The sequence below is a fragment of the Mobula hypostoma genome, chromosome 26 (genome assembly GCF_963921235.1).
Source record: "Mobula hypostoma chromosome 26, sMobHyp1.1, whole genome shotgun sequence".
Taxonomy (NCBI): Eukaryota; Metazoa; Chordata; class Chondrichthyes; order Myliobatiformes; family Myliobatidae; genus Mobula; species Mobula hypostoma.
In genome coordinates this window covers 25,657,900-25,674,525 of record NC_086122.1, presented here as the reverse complement: position 1 = coordinate 25,674,525, position 16,626 = coordinate 25,657,900, and the positions used below count along the sequence as shown (strand labels likewise).

Here is a 16,626-nt window from a genome sequence, read left to right as displayed (position 1 = left end):
CATCTTTAATTTACTTTGGCTACATTAATCTCTGGTCATTCCAAGCGCTCAATCTTGTTCAATTTAAGAGTCATATTACTAATTAAAATGAATGCAACAGAAAAAAAATGCCATGGAATTGAGTAATGATAAAGAAATATAACCTGTGCCCCTGTATGAAGATTATTAGTACACAACAACTTCAATTGTTTTACAGAGAGTGAAAGTTCTTTTTTGTTGTTCCACCAAATAGTCTGTACTATAATAGGACAGAACCAAAAGTTGCTTTGAAGTACGTTTCCTCTGATGAAAATTTGGACTAATGAGAAACACATCTTCAGCAACAGTGTTTTTTTTGAAAATCCCATGAACATCTGATTGTTCACAGGTTAGAATGAAAATTACAGATCAATTTATTTTACATGAACATTGGGTAAGTGAAGGAGAAAATATACCATACACATCGTGTGATATTCACTATTGGAAAACAGTTTTTTGTACTTGTACCTCGTTGAACATTGATTTTTTTCAAAAACTTAAAAGGCAGGTAATAATCCTGAACCCCTACTATTATTAATTCAGTTATGGAGGGTGACTATATGGCTGACAGTAACAGTAAACTAGACCAAACATAATACCTTTAAGCAACACGCACAAACTCAGCAGGCCAGGCAGCATCTATGGAAAAGAGTAACCAGTTGATGTTTTGAGCCAAGACTCTTTAACCAGGACTGGAAAAGAAAGGGAGAAAGGAGGGGACCTGTCCTTTCCTATCAGATTTCCCCATTTCCCAGCCTTTTATCTTTTCACCAACCAACTGCCCAGCTCTTTACTTCACTCCCTCCTCCTTTTGCAGTTTCACCTGTCACCTGCCACCTTGTACTTTTGCCTCCCTCCCCATTATACTGACTTCTCCCCTTTCTTTCCAGTCCTGATAAAGGGTCTCAGCCCAAAACGTCGGTCGGTTACTCTCTTCCATCAATGCTGCCTGGACTGCCGAGTTCCTCCAGCATTTTGTGTATGTGTTGTTTTGGATTTCCAGCATCTGCAGACCTCCTCGTGTTTGTTAGTATCAATAAGTTTACCATTACGTCTTAAAAGGAGTTTTCATTTTAATATTTCTTGTGTACTGTTTTACTCTGTGCATTTAACAGATATTATACTATTAAATCCCAGAGAACACAATTTTTGTTAATATTGATTTCATGGCATTGTATCTGTAATGAAGGGTTACAAAAATAGTACACTGTTGATATATTTTACTTGGAAATATAGAAAACTGATTCAATTCATATATTTTCATTAGGTGTAGGACTACAATGAAAAGAGTTTACTTTAAAACTACAGAAAAAAATGCTTACCTTATTTCCGCTGGCTGGAGTGGCGGGTGACGAAGGCACAGATGTACAACTGTGGTTACTATGGCTGGCACTGGAACTTGATCGGGTTGGAGATGCAGCCCTGGACGAAGGCTTAGATTTGCGACCTCTAATCCTGAAAGGTGCCATACCCTGCGATGCTCCCTCTGGTAATATAAATTTCTCTCGCAGTTCTAAATTGGTTCGTCCTCTTGCTGAAGGAAAATTAAAACATAAAAATGAGAAAATAATGAAGCCAAAATCTATATAGCTGTTGCAGGAAAGCAGACAAATCTCAGTTCAAACTAACTACCAATGATATCAGTACAATTAAACCTAAAAATTGCAAAATTGTAGTTCACATCAGCAACTGTATTGAAACTGCTGAACATGCAGCACAGTAAAGCTTGTTTTACAATACTATGAAGTTCAGCAACATAGCATTATGAATTTAAATGATATAGATTATATTCTTCCTCAAATGCAGTTGTTGTAATGTAGCTGGTTCTCTGTAAGGATATTCACAAGCTCAAAGATTCAAAGATTGCTAGAGGCAAAACAGTTTATTCAGTCATGAGACGAGATTATGGGGTGGATTTGCTTCAGTCTGCAAACGGTTTGTGAGAAAAATGGAAGAAGTGAATGCCAGGCCAAAGTTGCCATTTTTGCCATGCTGCATGCACATCTCTGATCCGATGACAAGGCAACACGATGGGAATTCCCGCACTGTTCACAGCCTACACTAAAACAGCTTCCTAGCTGCAGCAAAATATGCATGAGAGGGGTGGATGACTTTCTGAAAAAGGCTTTCCCTACAGGTACAAGCTGGGCATTTGACTATTATCATTTTATTTATCAGTGTCAAGGAAAAACGGTCCGCTTCCAAATTTATCCTCACAGTTCATTTTCAAGTGGATTGATAGACCAATTTTCTGCTAATTACTCACTGTAAAAGAGAGCGAATAGGAATATTCTAAAATAAACTTTCAAAAGTTGTAAGGAAGATACTTTTGAATCTGTCTATCTGTGTACCTCTTGTGTATTTAACATTTCAATAATATTTGAGTAATCTGGTAAATATGTTGTTGATTAAGCATTCTTGTTCATTTAAATAATTATGGCTTATATGTAAATATGTTAATTGCATATGTCATCACACTACCACGTGATACGTGCGTACCTCGTGTTTTCCGACTCTGTATTTTCCTTTGAATTAGTTTAATGTTTTGAAGTTACTAAACATTACCGTACCCATCTGGCCTTTTAGCTGTTTATTCAAATTGCCAAGTAAAACTTGGTTACACCAATACCACTTAAACAATAAAACAAATCTGTGTTTCACTGTGAAGAGGACCGTAAAAATGAACAGTAATTGGGAAGAGACCTCTGCCACTTTAACAGTTGGATCTACAAAGAAACTAAACTAACTTGGTATTTTTTTTGGGAATTTGTTACAGGAGAACTTTACAAATTCTATTCTTATTCACAATAAAAAAGCATGGTTAATCATGTTCAATGTCAATGTCAATGTATGTGTTACTGAGATCTCAGTTGAAATGCAAGATCCACTGTTTTTCATTGCATTCCTTTACGCTTAATCATGTCTTTGGAATGTGGGAGGAAACCGGAGCACCTGGAGGAAACCTGCGCAATCACGAGGAGACTGTACCGACTCCTACAGGCAGCATCGGGAATTGAACCTGGGTCACCTGTACTGTAAAGCGTTGTGATAACCACTGTGCTACTGTGCGGGCCCGTATGTATCTCGATAATAAATTTGCTTTGGACTTTTTGTTGAAATGCAGACTGTGTCATGGGTGATACTGACACAACCCTACTGAGGCTGACACCACCAATAGTCCATAAAGAATAGGCAAAGTCATTAACAAAAACTGAAGTTTGAGAGCTGTTAATGATGATGTGAGGAATTTTAGAATGGTCTGATAACAAAGAATTGAAATAACGAAATAAAGCAGATAAAGCAGGGCGGTACAGTAATGTAGTGGCTTGCACAACGCTTTACAGTACAGGTGACCTGGGTTCAATGCCTACCACTGTCTGTAAGGAGTTTGTACGTTCTCCCCGTGACTGTGTGGGTTTCCTCCGGGTGCTCCAGTTCCCTCCCACAGTCCAAAGGCATACTGGTTGGTAGGCTAATTGGTCATTATAAATTTTCCTGCGATTGGGCTAGCAGTGTGCCTCAAAGGGCCAGAAGGGGTTATTCCACGCTGTAACTCAATTGATAAACAATTTTTTAAAAATGGCAACGAATTGATCTTGTTTCTCAATTATGAGTCCAGTGGCTTTGGCTGACTGGTTGTTGAGTCTAAACATACTTAGATGCAAATGATAAAAACTTTTACTAATAAAATATTAAAGTAAAATCACAATAAATAAAGTACAAAGAATAACAAACAAAACTTCAATCACCTTTTGTTATATGATAGACAAAGGTGAACTTGACAAAGGAGGAGGTGGCTACAATGTAACAGGCGAGGCTTTGTGGTGTGTAGGTTGCAATGTCAGCACTGAACTCAATTTGGAAGACCAAAATAGTGCACACATGTACTAGTTGAGGGACAGAGTTGAAATTCATCTGAATGTAAGGAGTGGGGAGTGACAGGCCTCAATGCTTCTTGAACACAATCAGTTCTTTAACAAGAGTTTGGCTGACTATATGCCTTTTTCTTATTCATTTTCTTGCTTGATTTGCATAGCGCTGAATTCTGGACGTCTAAAGCTCCATTTATCTCCTTCTGGAATATACTTAATGACTTGCGCTCATATGTCTCCAGGATATGGAATTTCAAACACTCACAGTTCCTCCAAGAAATTCCATCAGGTCTCCATCCTTATCCAGACCCTTACCCTGAGACCTTGCCTCACACTCAACTACCTCATAAATAAAGTTCCAGAATTTTTATACCTTGGGTATTTTCTTAGACGACTACCTCCTTTATCAGAGGAACCATATGAACTTTCTCTGCACTGCTGCCAAGTATATCCTTCCTTAAATAACGAGATCAGAATTGCATACATGCGGGCAAGATTTATTAAACTCTTTGCAACTGTGGAGGGTCTTTATTACATTATACTCCACCTGTTTTTCTTCAGTCCATTTACCTAGCCAGTCTGCAGTTTTTTTTCTCGCTTTCCTGGCACCTATCCTTGAACTTGGATACAGAGCCTTTCTCCAAGTCGTTAATATAAATTCTCATTAACTGACTCAGCACTGATCTATTTGGAACCCCACTAGTTACAGGTTGCCAACTTGAAACAGAACCACTTATCTACAACTATAATGTTTTTTTTTTCATTTAATCATTATTGGCACAGATAAGAGCCTTAAGCTTATGGAAGACTGATGCACTACATCCACTGGTTTCTTCCCAGTTACTTATACTAACTGGGAATAACATTAGAGTAGGTGAGTCATGTTCTACTTGTCAAGTTTGGTCCCATTAATTTCTGTGGAACTGAGTTCAGGAGACTAACGATGTGCACATTATAATCAGAGATGAATTTCTATCCAAAGGTAAATTTGCAACATGATACAAATTTTAAAATATCCTTAAATAAAGGATCACTTAATAATTTTAAAATAATTTTGCGGTATGCAGAGATGAATTTATCCACTCAAGCAGTGGTCTGCAGATAAATGTAGAAACTATAGGGGGACTTTAATTACCTCAACGTAAACAACGGTACAGAAGGTGAAGAGTTTCTAAAATGTGTCTGGAATAATTTTTAGAGAATGGCTGAATCAGATTTGGGGGATTGAGGTGGGTCAAATGCATTATGCTTCAGCAGGGAAATATTTAGGAGAAGGTGATCCTAACATTAAAATTAGGCCAGCTGTGGTGAAGAAGAAAGGCAGAGGAAAAAATAATTAATTGGGTTGTTGTGATATAAAGCATTACTTATACTTGCAATAAGAAAATGACCTGTCCACCCTAATGGGCACAGACCACACACTTACAGTCCTAGTTACTCACTGGTATGGGGCTAATTTTAACCACCTCTTTCTAAAATTTCATTCTAGCTGAAACCAGGCTGTCTGTGGATCTATCCCATTCAAGGTTAGCAGCAGATTTTATTATCCTCCCTTTTATTTCGGTTTGTTTTTTTCTCTGAAGAATGTCACGGCTAAATGCTAATTCCTGGGTGGTGACAAAACAAGTGAAGGAAAAGCACAAGAGACCGTCGAAACAAACACTAAATGCCGGAGGAACTCAGCTGGTCAGGCAGCATCCATGGAGGGGATAAAGAGGCAACATTTCGTGCCTACATTCTTCATTGAGACTGGAAAGGAAGGGGGCTGGGGGAGAAGTCAGATTAGGACAGCGGGGGGGGGGGGAGGGGAAGGAGCACCAGCTGGGAGGTAATGGTGAAGCCAGGTGGGGTGGAAGGTAGGTGGGTGGGGCAGTGGGGTGATGAAGTGAGAAGCTAGGAGGTGATAGGAGGAATCTGATAGGAGAGGACAGTGGACGATAGGAGAAAGGGAAGGAGGGCATCAGAGACAGGCAGCCGAGGAGAAGGGCTAAGAGGGGAGCTAGAATGGGGGAATGCAAAAACAGGGTGGGGGGTAGTAATTACAGTAAGTTAAGAGGAATTGGTGTTCATGCTGTCAGGTTTGAGGCTACCCAGATGGAATACAAGGTATTGCTTCTCCAACCTGAGAGCAGCCTCATCGCGGCAGTAGAGGAGTCTACGGACCAACCTATTGCGATGGGAATGGAGATCGGAATTGAAATGGCTGGCCGCCAGCCCTGTTGCAAATGAAGCGATGGTGTGATTAAAGACTGTGGGTGACAAGTGTCACTTTGCAAATACCAACAAGTATGAGGCTGATTATGAAGGAATGGAGAGGAAGTGAAAAGTAAGAGAGGCAAAGAGAGCCTAGGAGAAAAGGCTGGGAATTACTGCCAACATATATGGGAATTAAAGCATGTTCTACACATGCAAAATAAAGGATTAGTACATGGAGCACCTTAAGGGCAAACATGCTAATTTGTAATTGAATGCTGAAGGCACTCTTAAGGTACAAACTGAGTCAATTGCATATATCTTCACCAGGGGAAGTGGCGCTTCCAAATTAAAAGTAGAACAGACAGTTGAGACACTAAGTATGTTAAAGTTTGATTGTACTAAGGTATTAGAAAAGTTGTCTGAACTTCAAGATGATATATTAATCTCCAGACCTCTTTGGTATGGGGATGGTACCAGTGGAGTGGAGATTGGCAAATGTTACAACTCACATTGAAAACTCAGGTTCTCAGAATTATATTTATTTGTAGTTTTCTTCTTTTACACATTAATGTTTGTCAGTTTTTATGCATTTTATTAGTAGGATTCTATTGTATTTCTTTATTCTCTCTAAATGCCTGCAAGAAAATTAATCTCAAGGTAGTTTATGGAAAACATATATGCACTTTGATAATAAATTTACTCCGAACTTTGAATGCTAAGACAAGCTCAGTAACTACAGGTCGACTAGTTTAGCCCTAGTGGTGGGAAAATATTAAAAAACATTAACTTGGGAAGGGATTAAGAGCTACTTTGATGAAAAATAGAGACGATTTCATTCAAGACAGCATTGATTCGCTGAGAGCAAGTGATGCTTAATCAATTTGATAGAATTTTTTTTGATGAGGTAATGGATAGACTTGATGAGGGTATTGCAGTTGTTATGATATACACTGACTTTGGATGCAGGCTTATCAGCAAAGTTGAAGACTATGCATTAAAATAAATTAAATATATGATATGATTTAGACTAAGTAACAGACAACAGAGCATCATGGTAAACACTTATGTTTTTTGGGTTGAAGCTAGTCAAACAGTGGTGTTTCTCCAGAGATTGATCATATTTATTGTGATACAGTGAAGAACAGGTTCTTCCAGCCCTTCGAGCCAGGCTGCCCAGCAACCCCCGATTTAACCCTACCCTAATTTATAATTTACCTCCAAACTGGTACGTCTTTGGACTGTGGGAGGAAACGACAGCACCCAGAGAACACACGGACAGCAGTGGGAATTGAACCTGGATCACTGGTACTGTAAAGTGTTGTGCTAACCACTACACTACCGTGCTGCCTTATAGACATTGACTTCTTTCTAGCTATATCAGAAATCTCGACTTGGAAGTGCAAGCCAAAGTGACTAAGATTGTAGACAGCACAAAACCTGGCAGTAGTGTGAGCTGTGAAAAGGACTACACAGACTACAGTTCAATATAAACAAGCTGTTAGAATGGACAGATGCCAAAATGCAGAAACTCCAATTTCTTCACATTAAACTTCACTTGAAGAAGTCCATTCTAAAGAGGAGTGTAGAAACTGATGGCCCCTTGGATAAATGTACACAAATGGCAGGATAGGTGGAAAAGTTGTTAAATGGGGCAATCACAATTCTAGGCTTTATGAAATGGCATAGAGTATAAAAGCAGGGAAGTTATTCCGAATCTTTATAAAACATTAAAGGAAAGTTGCGAGGGCATAAGAAATGGTCAAAGAGATTACAGGGTGGGATTGCAGTACTTGTGCATGCCTTCTCTATAGTGCATTCAACTCTCCCCTCCCATCCTTGTCCCCATCGCTACAACCACTGACATAAGCAGGGCGATTGATATACTGTTTCAATCATGGACAGTGTAGTTATTAGATTATTTGATTTAATATGTTTAATTTCACTAATCCTCTGTACATTGTATCTTATATTTTTTTTCTTTTAAATCTAAACTTCTGGAAAATATTTTGTTTTGCACCAATTTTAAAAGATCCATTTCCCCGATGTTTAAAAAATTACACCAGTGAAACAAATTAGATTGAACATTAAAAATTATGTAAGTAAAATAATCTAACCAGACGGGTTGAAGAAATGCATCTTCAGACCAATCTTTGTGATAAGTTTTGCAAAATAACACAGCTATAATGAAATAAAATCTAATAGTCACATTCAACTCAAGTGTAGAATTGCATGATAAAAGTTAGGGCTACTTTTGTGAAGGAGAATCTAGGTAGTGAAAGTGGTGAACAGTTTACATGCAAGTTAGAAATCAGTGCAATTGCCTCAGCACACAGTACAGCCTGGCTTTTCAAAACTAACTTGTGTTGTTTAAAGATACTCCATTTTTTATACTTGAGCATTGCAACAAATAGCATGTTCATGGTTATTAATTGTCTTTTGATTTTGAAACTTTATTCCTTGTAATAGAAAGGACAGAAATATTGAAGTAAGATGAATATTTTGATATTTAATTGGGATTTCCATCTTAAAGGAGAAAGGAAAACTATCAGATCATAATAAATGCCAATAATCTAAACAGTCTTTGTTTTGATAGCTTTGACCTTGCTTTACTAGTTAAATATCTGAGGATACTATTCTGACCACAGAACATGGAACAGTAGAGCACTTTACAAGCTCTTGAGCCCACGATCTTGTGCCAACCTTTTAACCTACTATAAGATCAATCTAATTCTTCCCTCCCACATAGCCTCCCCATTTTTCTTTCATCCATGTGCCTATCCAAGAGTCTATAAACTATCCTAAATTAATCTGCCCTCTACTGCCACTCCTGGCAGTCTGTTCCAAGCACTAACCATTCTCTGTGTTAAAAAACCTAACTCTGACACCCTCCCCCCCCCCAATAGTTTCTTCCAAACATGTTAAAGCTATGCTTCATATTAACCCCTGCCACCCTGGGAAAAGGTGCTGGCAGTCAACTCTAATTATGCTTCTTGTCACCTTATACACCTCTATTAGTCTACCTCTAATCCTCCTTTGTTCCAAAGACAAAAGTCCTAGCTCGCTCAGCGTTTCCATATCAGGCATAATCTCTAATCTAGGTAGTATCCTGGTAGATCTCCTCTGCACTCTCTGTAAAGCAGGGGTTCCCAACCCGGGGTCCCCAGGCACCTCAGTTAATGGTAGGGGTCCAAGATTCCTTCAGGTTGTTGTAGCCAGGGGTGGAGACAAGCTCCCACTGTCTATTAAATGCTCCCAATGGTCTTCGCCTTAAATAGCCTCTGACAATTAAGTCCAGCTCCTGGCCTTCACATGTGGCTTAGCTACTAAGCCCAGCAGAACTTGCTACATGGGCAATAGCTTAATCTCCGTATTGTACTGCCCATGCTTGCCTATCTAGCTAGGAGTCAACGCTGACCAACGGAGACCTCAGCCTTGGCATAAAAAAGGTTGGGGACCCCTGCTCTAAAGCTTCTACACCATTCCTATAATGAGGCAGCTAGAACTGAACACAATATTCAAGTGTGGTCTAACCAGAGTTTTATAGAGCTGCAACTTTGCCTTGCAGCTTTCAACTCCATCTCAGACTATTGAAGACCAAAGGTACTTTGGGAATGGAGGAAACATACAAGTCGATGGCACATACTAGTCAATTAAATACAAAATCACATTCCATCAAATGCTCCACAGACTGAATATCTTGATAGATCAACTTTCTCATCTAGACACTCAACCTTTGCTGGAACTTTTATAATGATCGATTGAACGTATGGTGTTCCTAGGAACTTGTTGCATATTCTTGGCCCAAAATATTGCTAATATCTTCAACTTTCAAGTTATGTCACTTACAATTTGAAACATGAATTATAATGTAGATTTTAATTGGATCAGTTTTGCTTTTTTTCTGTCTGTTCTAAAACAAAATCTGAATTTAAAAATAGAGAATTAGTTCCTAAATATCAGATTGAAACTATGGAAAATTGACTAAGGAGTCAAAGGAAGAAAACAAAGGATTGTATCCTAATAGCCTGGCTGTAATACTGTGCGCAGAGAATAGCCTGTCAACCTTGCTAATGTAACAAGGTCAAATCATTCATGGCGAGGAGCAGGAATGAGGGAAAAAAAAAGAAAGAAAGATCTGGACAGAGAAGAATTGCCAACCTATCGGAGAATGACTGGAAATTGAAGAATTTGACTCCGATCGTAACAGTTTATTCCCCTGATGATGAACTAGAAAAAAAAAATTACACAAAATCTGAAACTCAACAAGACAGACTGGAAAAGAACAACAGAGTTGTTTACTTAGTGGGCATGCACATGACAATACTTTGACCATTTTCCTTCAATGCATGCCCTTGTTGTCCAATGCTAAAATAAATTAGAACCTGAGAAAAACGACCTAACAATTATATTCAGCCATGGATCAGAAGGATATGGTCTCAAACTTCAGTTTACATTTGAAACCTTGATCTCTATCATTCTACTATTGAGAAACATAATCCAAGATTTGACAACCCTGAAGAATTTTGTATTGTTGGTTATAGAGCAATGCTTGTGGAAACTTAGAAACAACTCCCAGTCATTTAACAATCAAACTGTTGATTAATGAGTAACTATTTGAATTTAATTTTTGTTTTGTGTATCAATTCTTTTAAGTACTCATATAACTGAAGTTCACTTCTCTGTTTAGTTTAACAATGTCATTCACTTCACAATCCAGGTGTCACGTTTCAAATTCAAGGTTAATTTAAAGTCAACCCCAACAAGTCCATCAACGTGGGCAGGCCTGTGTCTTTTTTTTTAGTTTCTTTTTCCCCATGGTAACTATGATATTGGAGGAGTCAATTTCGCTTCACCAATGGGAACCTTGAAGTTTATTCAATCATCAGGTTACATACAATGTTAGACTTGACTGTTCAACTTTTATTCAAATGTTAAATGCAAGAGTTTCCGCAGATACTGGAAGTCCAGAGCAACACACACACACACACACACACACACACACACACACACACACATACACAAATGCTGGAGGAACTCAGCAGGTTAGGCAGCATCTATAGAGAGGTATAAACAGTTGTCATTTCTGGCTGATGAAACTTTAATCAAATTTAGACCCTGAAAATATTTTTAAGATGAATTTGCTCACCTCCAGAATTTTTATTACCATCATCGAGATACAATGCAGAATATGTCCTTCCAGCCCTTTGAGCTGTGCTGCTCAGCAATCCCCCAATTTAATCTTAGCCAAATCACAGGACAACTTACAATGACCAATTACCCTACATTAGGTTCTTTGGACTGTGTGAGGAAACTCATGCAGTTACAGGGAGAATGTATGAACTCCTTACAGGCAGCGGCGGGAATTGAACCTGGGTCGCCTGCAATGTAAAGCATCGCCCTAACCACTTTGCTACCATGATGCCCATTTTGTAATTCAGCTAATTAGACTTGATAATACTGTTTTATGACTTGTTACGAGAATACACATAAAATTAAGATGTTTGCTGGCCTGGGCTAGCATCAGTGGCATCAGCAGTTGGTCTGCCACCTGCCCTCAGGGGAAGGAGAGATAAGGAACAATGGAGCAGCGTCTGGAGATGTGTAATGAAGGGATGTGGGAGGAAGAGCTGTCTGGAGCGGCTCCCCCCTTTGAACCCTGAACTGTTTGAAGTGATGGACAGGCGATACCCCAGCAGGGGGATAAAAAGGGACAGGTTCGCTAAGACAGACACACACGCCACCCGAGGTAACGAGACCCTGGAAGCGGTGCGCTTCTCACGAGTGGGTGAGAAGTCCCAGACAACGACAAGGGTGGAAAGGTACGATCAGCGGGAACCCGGTGTGTGTCCGCCCTTGCCTGGGTGCCGGGTTCACTGCAGAGGATCGACCGCATCTGGAGGAGGGGTCACAGTCGGTGACCTCAGGTGACATCACCAAGGACCTGCCCAAAAGCTGTTTGTGAGCCATCCCGCTGGTCTGTGAGTGAAGCCGTTCTGAATGATCAGTTGTTCCTATTCTGTCTCTCTCCCCCCACCTTGTCCATCGCCATGGCAACGATTACTGCGAACTGAACTACAAACTGGACTGAACTTTGAGTCATTTTGAAATTGGTCATTTAACCCCTAGACAACGATAGAGCTTGATTGATGCTGTTATCTTAATTCTGTGCACATGTGTGGTTATCATTGTTGAATTGTTGCATTTATTATCCTTTCGATTACTGTGTTGCTTGTTTCTTTAATAAAACTTTCTTAGTTCTAGTACTCCAGACTCCAACTGAGTGATCCATTTCTGCTGGTTTGGCAACCCAGTTACGGGGTACGTAACATAAGTGGGGTTCTCGTCCGCGATTTTGAACGCTAAATTTGGGACGGAGTAAATTGATTGGGTTAAAATTCCCGAAAGAAAGAAAAGACAAACAGCAGAAATGGAGGTTGAGGAATTTATAAAGGCGCCGACCTTGGAGGCATTAGAGGATGCCAGGAAATCGGAATTGATAGCTGTGGCAAAACGGGTGAATCTTGCTAAGGTGAAGTCGACAATGAGGAGAGAGGAGATACACAGAGCTATTGTAGAGCACTATGTATCTAAAGGTGTGTTTCCCCAAGGTGAGCTGGGGGAGGTGTCTATTGAAAAACCTGCTGGAGATGCGGTACAGGTACAGCTTGAAAAACTGAGACTCGAGCACGAGTTCCGGGTACGGCAGTTAGAACACGAAGAGAAGCAGTTAGAAAGGCAGGAGAGAGAGGTAGAAAGGCAAGAGAGAGAGAGGGACAGACAGTTGGAGAGAGAGGAGAAACAGAGGGAAAGGGAATTTGAGCTGGAGAAGTTAAAGATAAGGGCCGAGCAGGGGCTCGTGCCGAACCAAGGTGGAGGGTTCCGGGCGACCCAGGAGGTTAGGCTGGTTCCCCCATTTGACGATACCGATGTGGATCGGTACTTTCTCCACTTCGAAAAGGTAGCTATAAGTCAGGACTGGCCGAGGGATAAGTGGGTTGTCTTACTTCAGAGTGTACTGAAAGGGAAAGCCCAACAAGCGTACTCCGCCTTATCCGCGGAAGATGCCCAGAAGTATGAGGTGGTGAAGGAGGCCATCCTCAGGATTTATGAGTTGGTCCCGGAGGCATACCGGCAGAGGTTCCGGAATGCGAGGAAGCGGTGGGACCGCACGTATTTGGAGTTTGCTCGTGAGATGCAAACATATTGTGAGCGTTGGTGCGCCTCGAAAGGGGTAGAGGGGGATTATGACAGACTGCTGCAACTGATTCTGATTGAGCAGTTTAAAGGTTGTGTCCCTGAGGGTATGAGACCCTACCTCGATGAGAAAGAGGCAGCCACGTTAGCCGCAACTGCTAAGTTAGCGGATGAGTATGCGTTGACGCATAAAATGAAGGTTGCCCCGAGTAAAGGCTACCAGAAGGGTAGTCAGGACGGCGGGGAGAGTCCACCGGAAAAGTCAGAAAGTAAGCCGGGGACTAGTGAAAAGGATAAGGTAGACCGGGAGCAGTCTGGTAGGAAGTCTCCTGGGGTCGTCTGTTATAATTGTGGGAAAGTCGGACACTTTGCGTCCAGGTGCTTTGCCCCAAGAAAGGAGACGGGGAAAGGAAAAGCGGAAATTTGGAATGGCTGTATTGAGCTGTTAAGCGAACCGCTAGGGAAGGACAGGTCTGAAAAAGTCCAGGAAGGGCGCGAGAGGTTTATCTCGGCCGGACTGGTGTCAGTGAAAAAGAGGTTAAAACCAGTTCCAGTGCGGATCTGGAGAGACACGGGAGCGTGTCAGTCATTGATATTGAAGAGTGTATTACAGTTTAGCTCAGAGACCCAGACTGGGGAGGTAGAGGTCAAAGGTGTTGGGGAAGGGACAGAGTCAGTCCCTTTGCACCAGATACATTTACAGAGCAACCTGGTCTCTGGACTAGTCACGATCGGGGTGAGGTCCGAATTACCGATGAAAGACGTGGAAGTCTTGCTCGGTAATGACATCGCCGGAGGAATCGTGTTCCCAGTCGTGAGATTGACGGGTCAGCCTGCCAGCATGGAGGCCCCGCCCGCGATGGTGAATTTGGCTGAAACATTTCTGCCAACCTTGTATGAGACAGGGTGTAGTGAGATAAGAGGTAGTGAGGGAGCTGGGACGGACGTAGCAGTAGCCAGGAAAGAATTTGTGCAGACGCAGGAGCGAGACGAGGGGCTGATGGTTTTTGCCGAGACCGCTCTCTCTGACACAGCCTTGACAAGCTATTGTGCGGATAAGGAGGTGCTAAGGAAGAAAGGGAAATCAAGTACAGCATCCGCAGATGAGGAGTGGGGGGTGGTGCAAAAGAGTTATGGGGATGAGGTTTTTAACATGGCCCACGAGGTACCCCCCGGTGGACATTTTGCGGTGCTGGAGGAAACAGTTGGTGGAATCATGAAAGAGATTTACCGGCTGCCCAGGGGGAAAAATGTTATTGATCATGACCGACGCGAACTGAGACGGTCACCGGTTTTTGATATGCTAACAAACCTGGTCGGTGTTAGCGTGGAAATCAATGAAGCTAGGGGCCCCTTGATAAGAAGAAAGAACCATTTTGAAAAGATTAGGATGGGATCGGTCAGGTGGGAGAAGGCTATTGTTTTGGCCAGGTCTACTGATAAGGTCTCTCCCTTAATCCCCGAAGGAGTAATTAAACGACTCGCACCCATGTGTTTGATTGTCCCGAGGAAATGCAAAGAACTGGGACGTTGGGTTATGTCTGTTACAATAGGGCAGCCAAGTAAACAACACCCATATTTTTCGAGTAATTCAGTGACTAAAGGGCTGATGAACACAGAGGTGTGTATTGGCAATTTAACACGGCTGTCTGAAGCCAGCTTGATAGTGAACCTTGGAAACAATGAATTCGGCCACACGAATGTCACTTACCTGGGAATTGTGGTGACACAGGGGCAGCTGGCAGTGATGCAAGCTACAGTGCAGGCTATCGCTGACCTCCCAACCCCGACAGACAAGAGGGCCCTCAGAAGGCTTTTGGAGATGGTGGGGTACTGCAGGAAGTTTTGCAATAACTCTGCGGTCAATACCCGTCCCCCTCCTACTAAGCCCTTGCGAGGGAAAATTGAGTCGGAATGGGACGACCCTTGTTGTTGTGGTCCGGGACAAAACCAAATGAGAGGTTACATTGGTCGCAATTCATCAGTGTTTTTGGCCACTATGAAGTTTGCTGAGTTGGAGCCTGGTCTAAGGGATTATTAATAACACGTGTAAAAGGAACAGAAAATGTGATGACTGTCTGTCAAGGTGTTGACAATTTCAAATTCTCTGTATTAGCTAAATAACTGTTAAAGATGTATATTGTGTATGTATCAGATAATGTAGTCATGTTTGTAATTTTTACCTCCCGGTAAAAATCCTTAAAGGGGGGAAGTGTTACGAGAATACACATAAAATTAAGATGTTTGCTGGCCTGGGCTAGCATCAGTGGCATCAGCAGTTGGTCTGCCACCTGCCCTCAGGGGAAGGAGAGATAAGGAACAATGGAGCAGCGTCTGGAGATGTGTAATGAAGGGATGTGGGAGGAAGAGCTGTCTGGAGCGGCTCCCCCCTTTGAACCCTGAACTGTTTGAAGTGATGGACAGGCGATACCCCAGCAGGGGGATAAAAAGGGACAGGTTCGCTAAGACAGACACACACGCCACCCGAGGTAACGAGACCCTGGAAGCGGTGCGCTTCTCACGAGTGGGTGAGAAGTCCCAGACAACGACAAGGGTGGAAAGGTACGATCAGCGGGAACCCGGTGTGTGTCCGCCCTTGCCTGGGTGCCGGGTTCACTGCAGAGGATCGACCGCATCTGGAGGAGGGGTCACAGTCGGTGACCTCAGGTGACATCACCAAGGACCTGCCCAAAAGCTGTTTGTGAGCCATCCCGCTGGTCTGTGAGTGAAGCCGTTCTGAATGATCAGTTGTTCCTATTCTGTCTCTCTCCCCCCACCTTGTCCATCGCCATGGCAACGATTACTGCGAACTGAACTACAAACTGGACTGAACTTTGAGTCATTTTGAAATTGGTCATTTAACCCCTAGACAACGATAGAGCTTGATTGATGCTGTTATCTTAATTCTGTGCACATGTGTGGTTATCATTGTTGAATTGTTGCATTTATTATCCTTTCGATTACTGTGTTGCTTGTTTCTTTAATAAAACTTTCTTAGTTCTAGTACTCCAGACTCCAACTGAGTGATCCATTTCTGCTGGTTTGGCAACCCAGTTACGGGGTACGTAACAGACCACTTCAAATTCTTTAACAGTAAGAGGTAGAAACATCTATAATTGCCTGTCCTAATTTCTCAATTAAAGAGGGCAGATTACAGCAATTTAGTCAAATGGAATTACAAAGATACTTTCTTTAATATAAAAAAAGACTGCTAATCAATAGTGAGTATGATAGACACCAAAGGTCAATTCTGCGACCAATTTCCTGATTAAAAGTTTACAGAAAAGATCTTTGAAAGATTTCTTTCAATTAAGGTTGGACATCTAATGACCTTTACCATACCTTT

The 16,626-nt window shown here is 41.6% G+C and overlaps 1 protein-coding gene across 24 annotated transcripts in view; it reads right to left on the bottom strand.

Moving 5' to 3' along the window:
* Positions 1-16,626, bottom strand: part of macf1a (microtubule actin crosslinking factor 1a) — a 599,766-nt gene that overhangs the window by 10,664 nt on the left and 572,476 nt on the right. For all 24 annotated transcript variants that reach the window (XM_063033725.1, XM_063033724.1, XM_063033713.1 and 21 more), the window contains one exon: positions 1,341-1,552. In XM_063033725.1, coding sequence (XP_062889795.1) covers positions 1,341-1,552 — 212 coding nt within the window. The remainder of the gene's footprint in view (positions 1-1,340; positions 1,553-16,626) is intronic.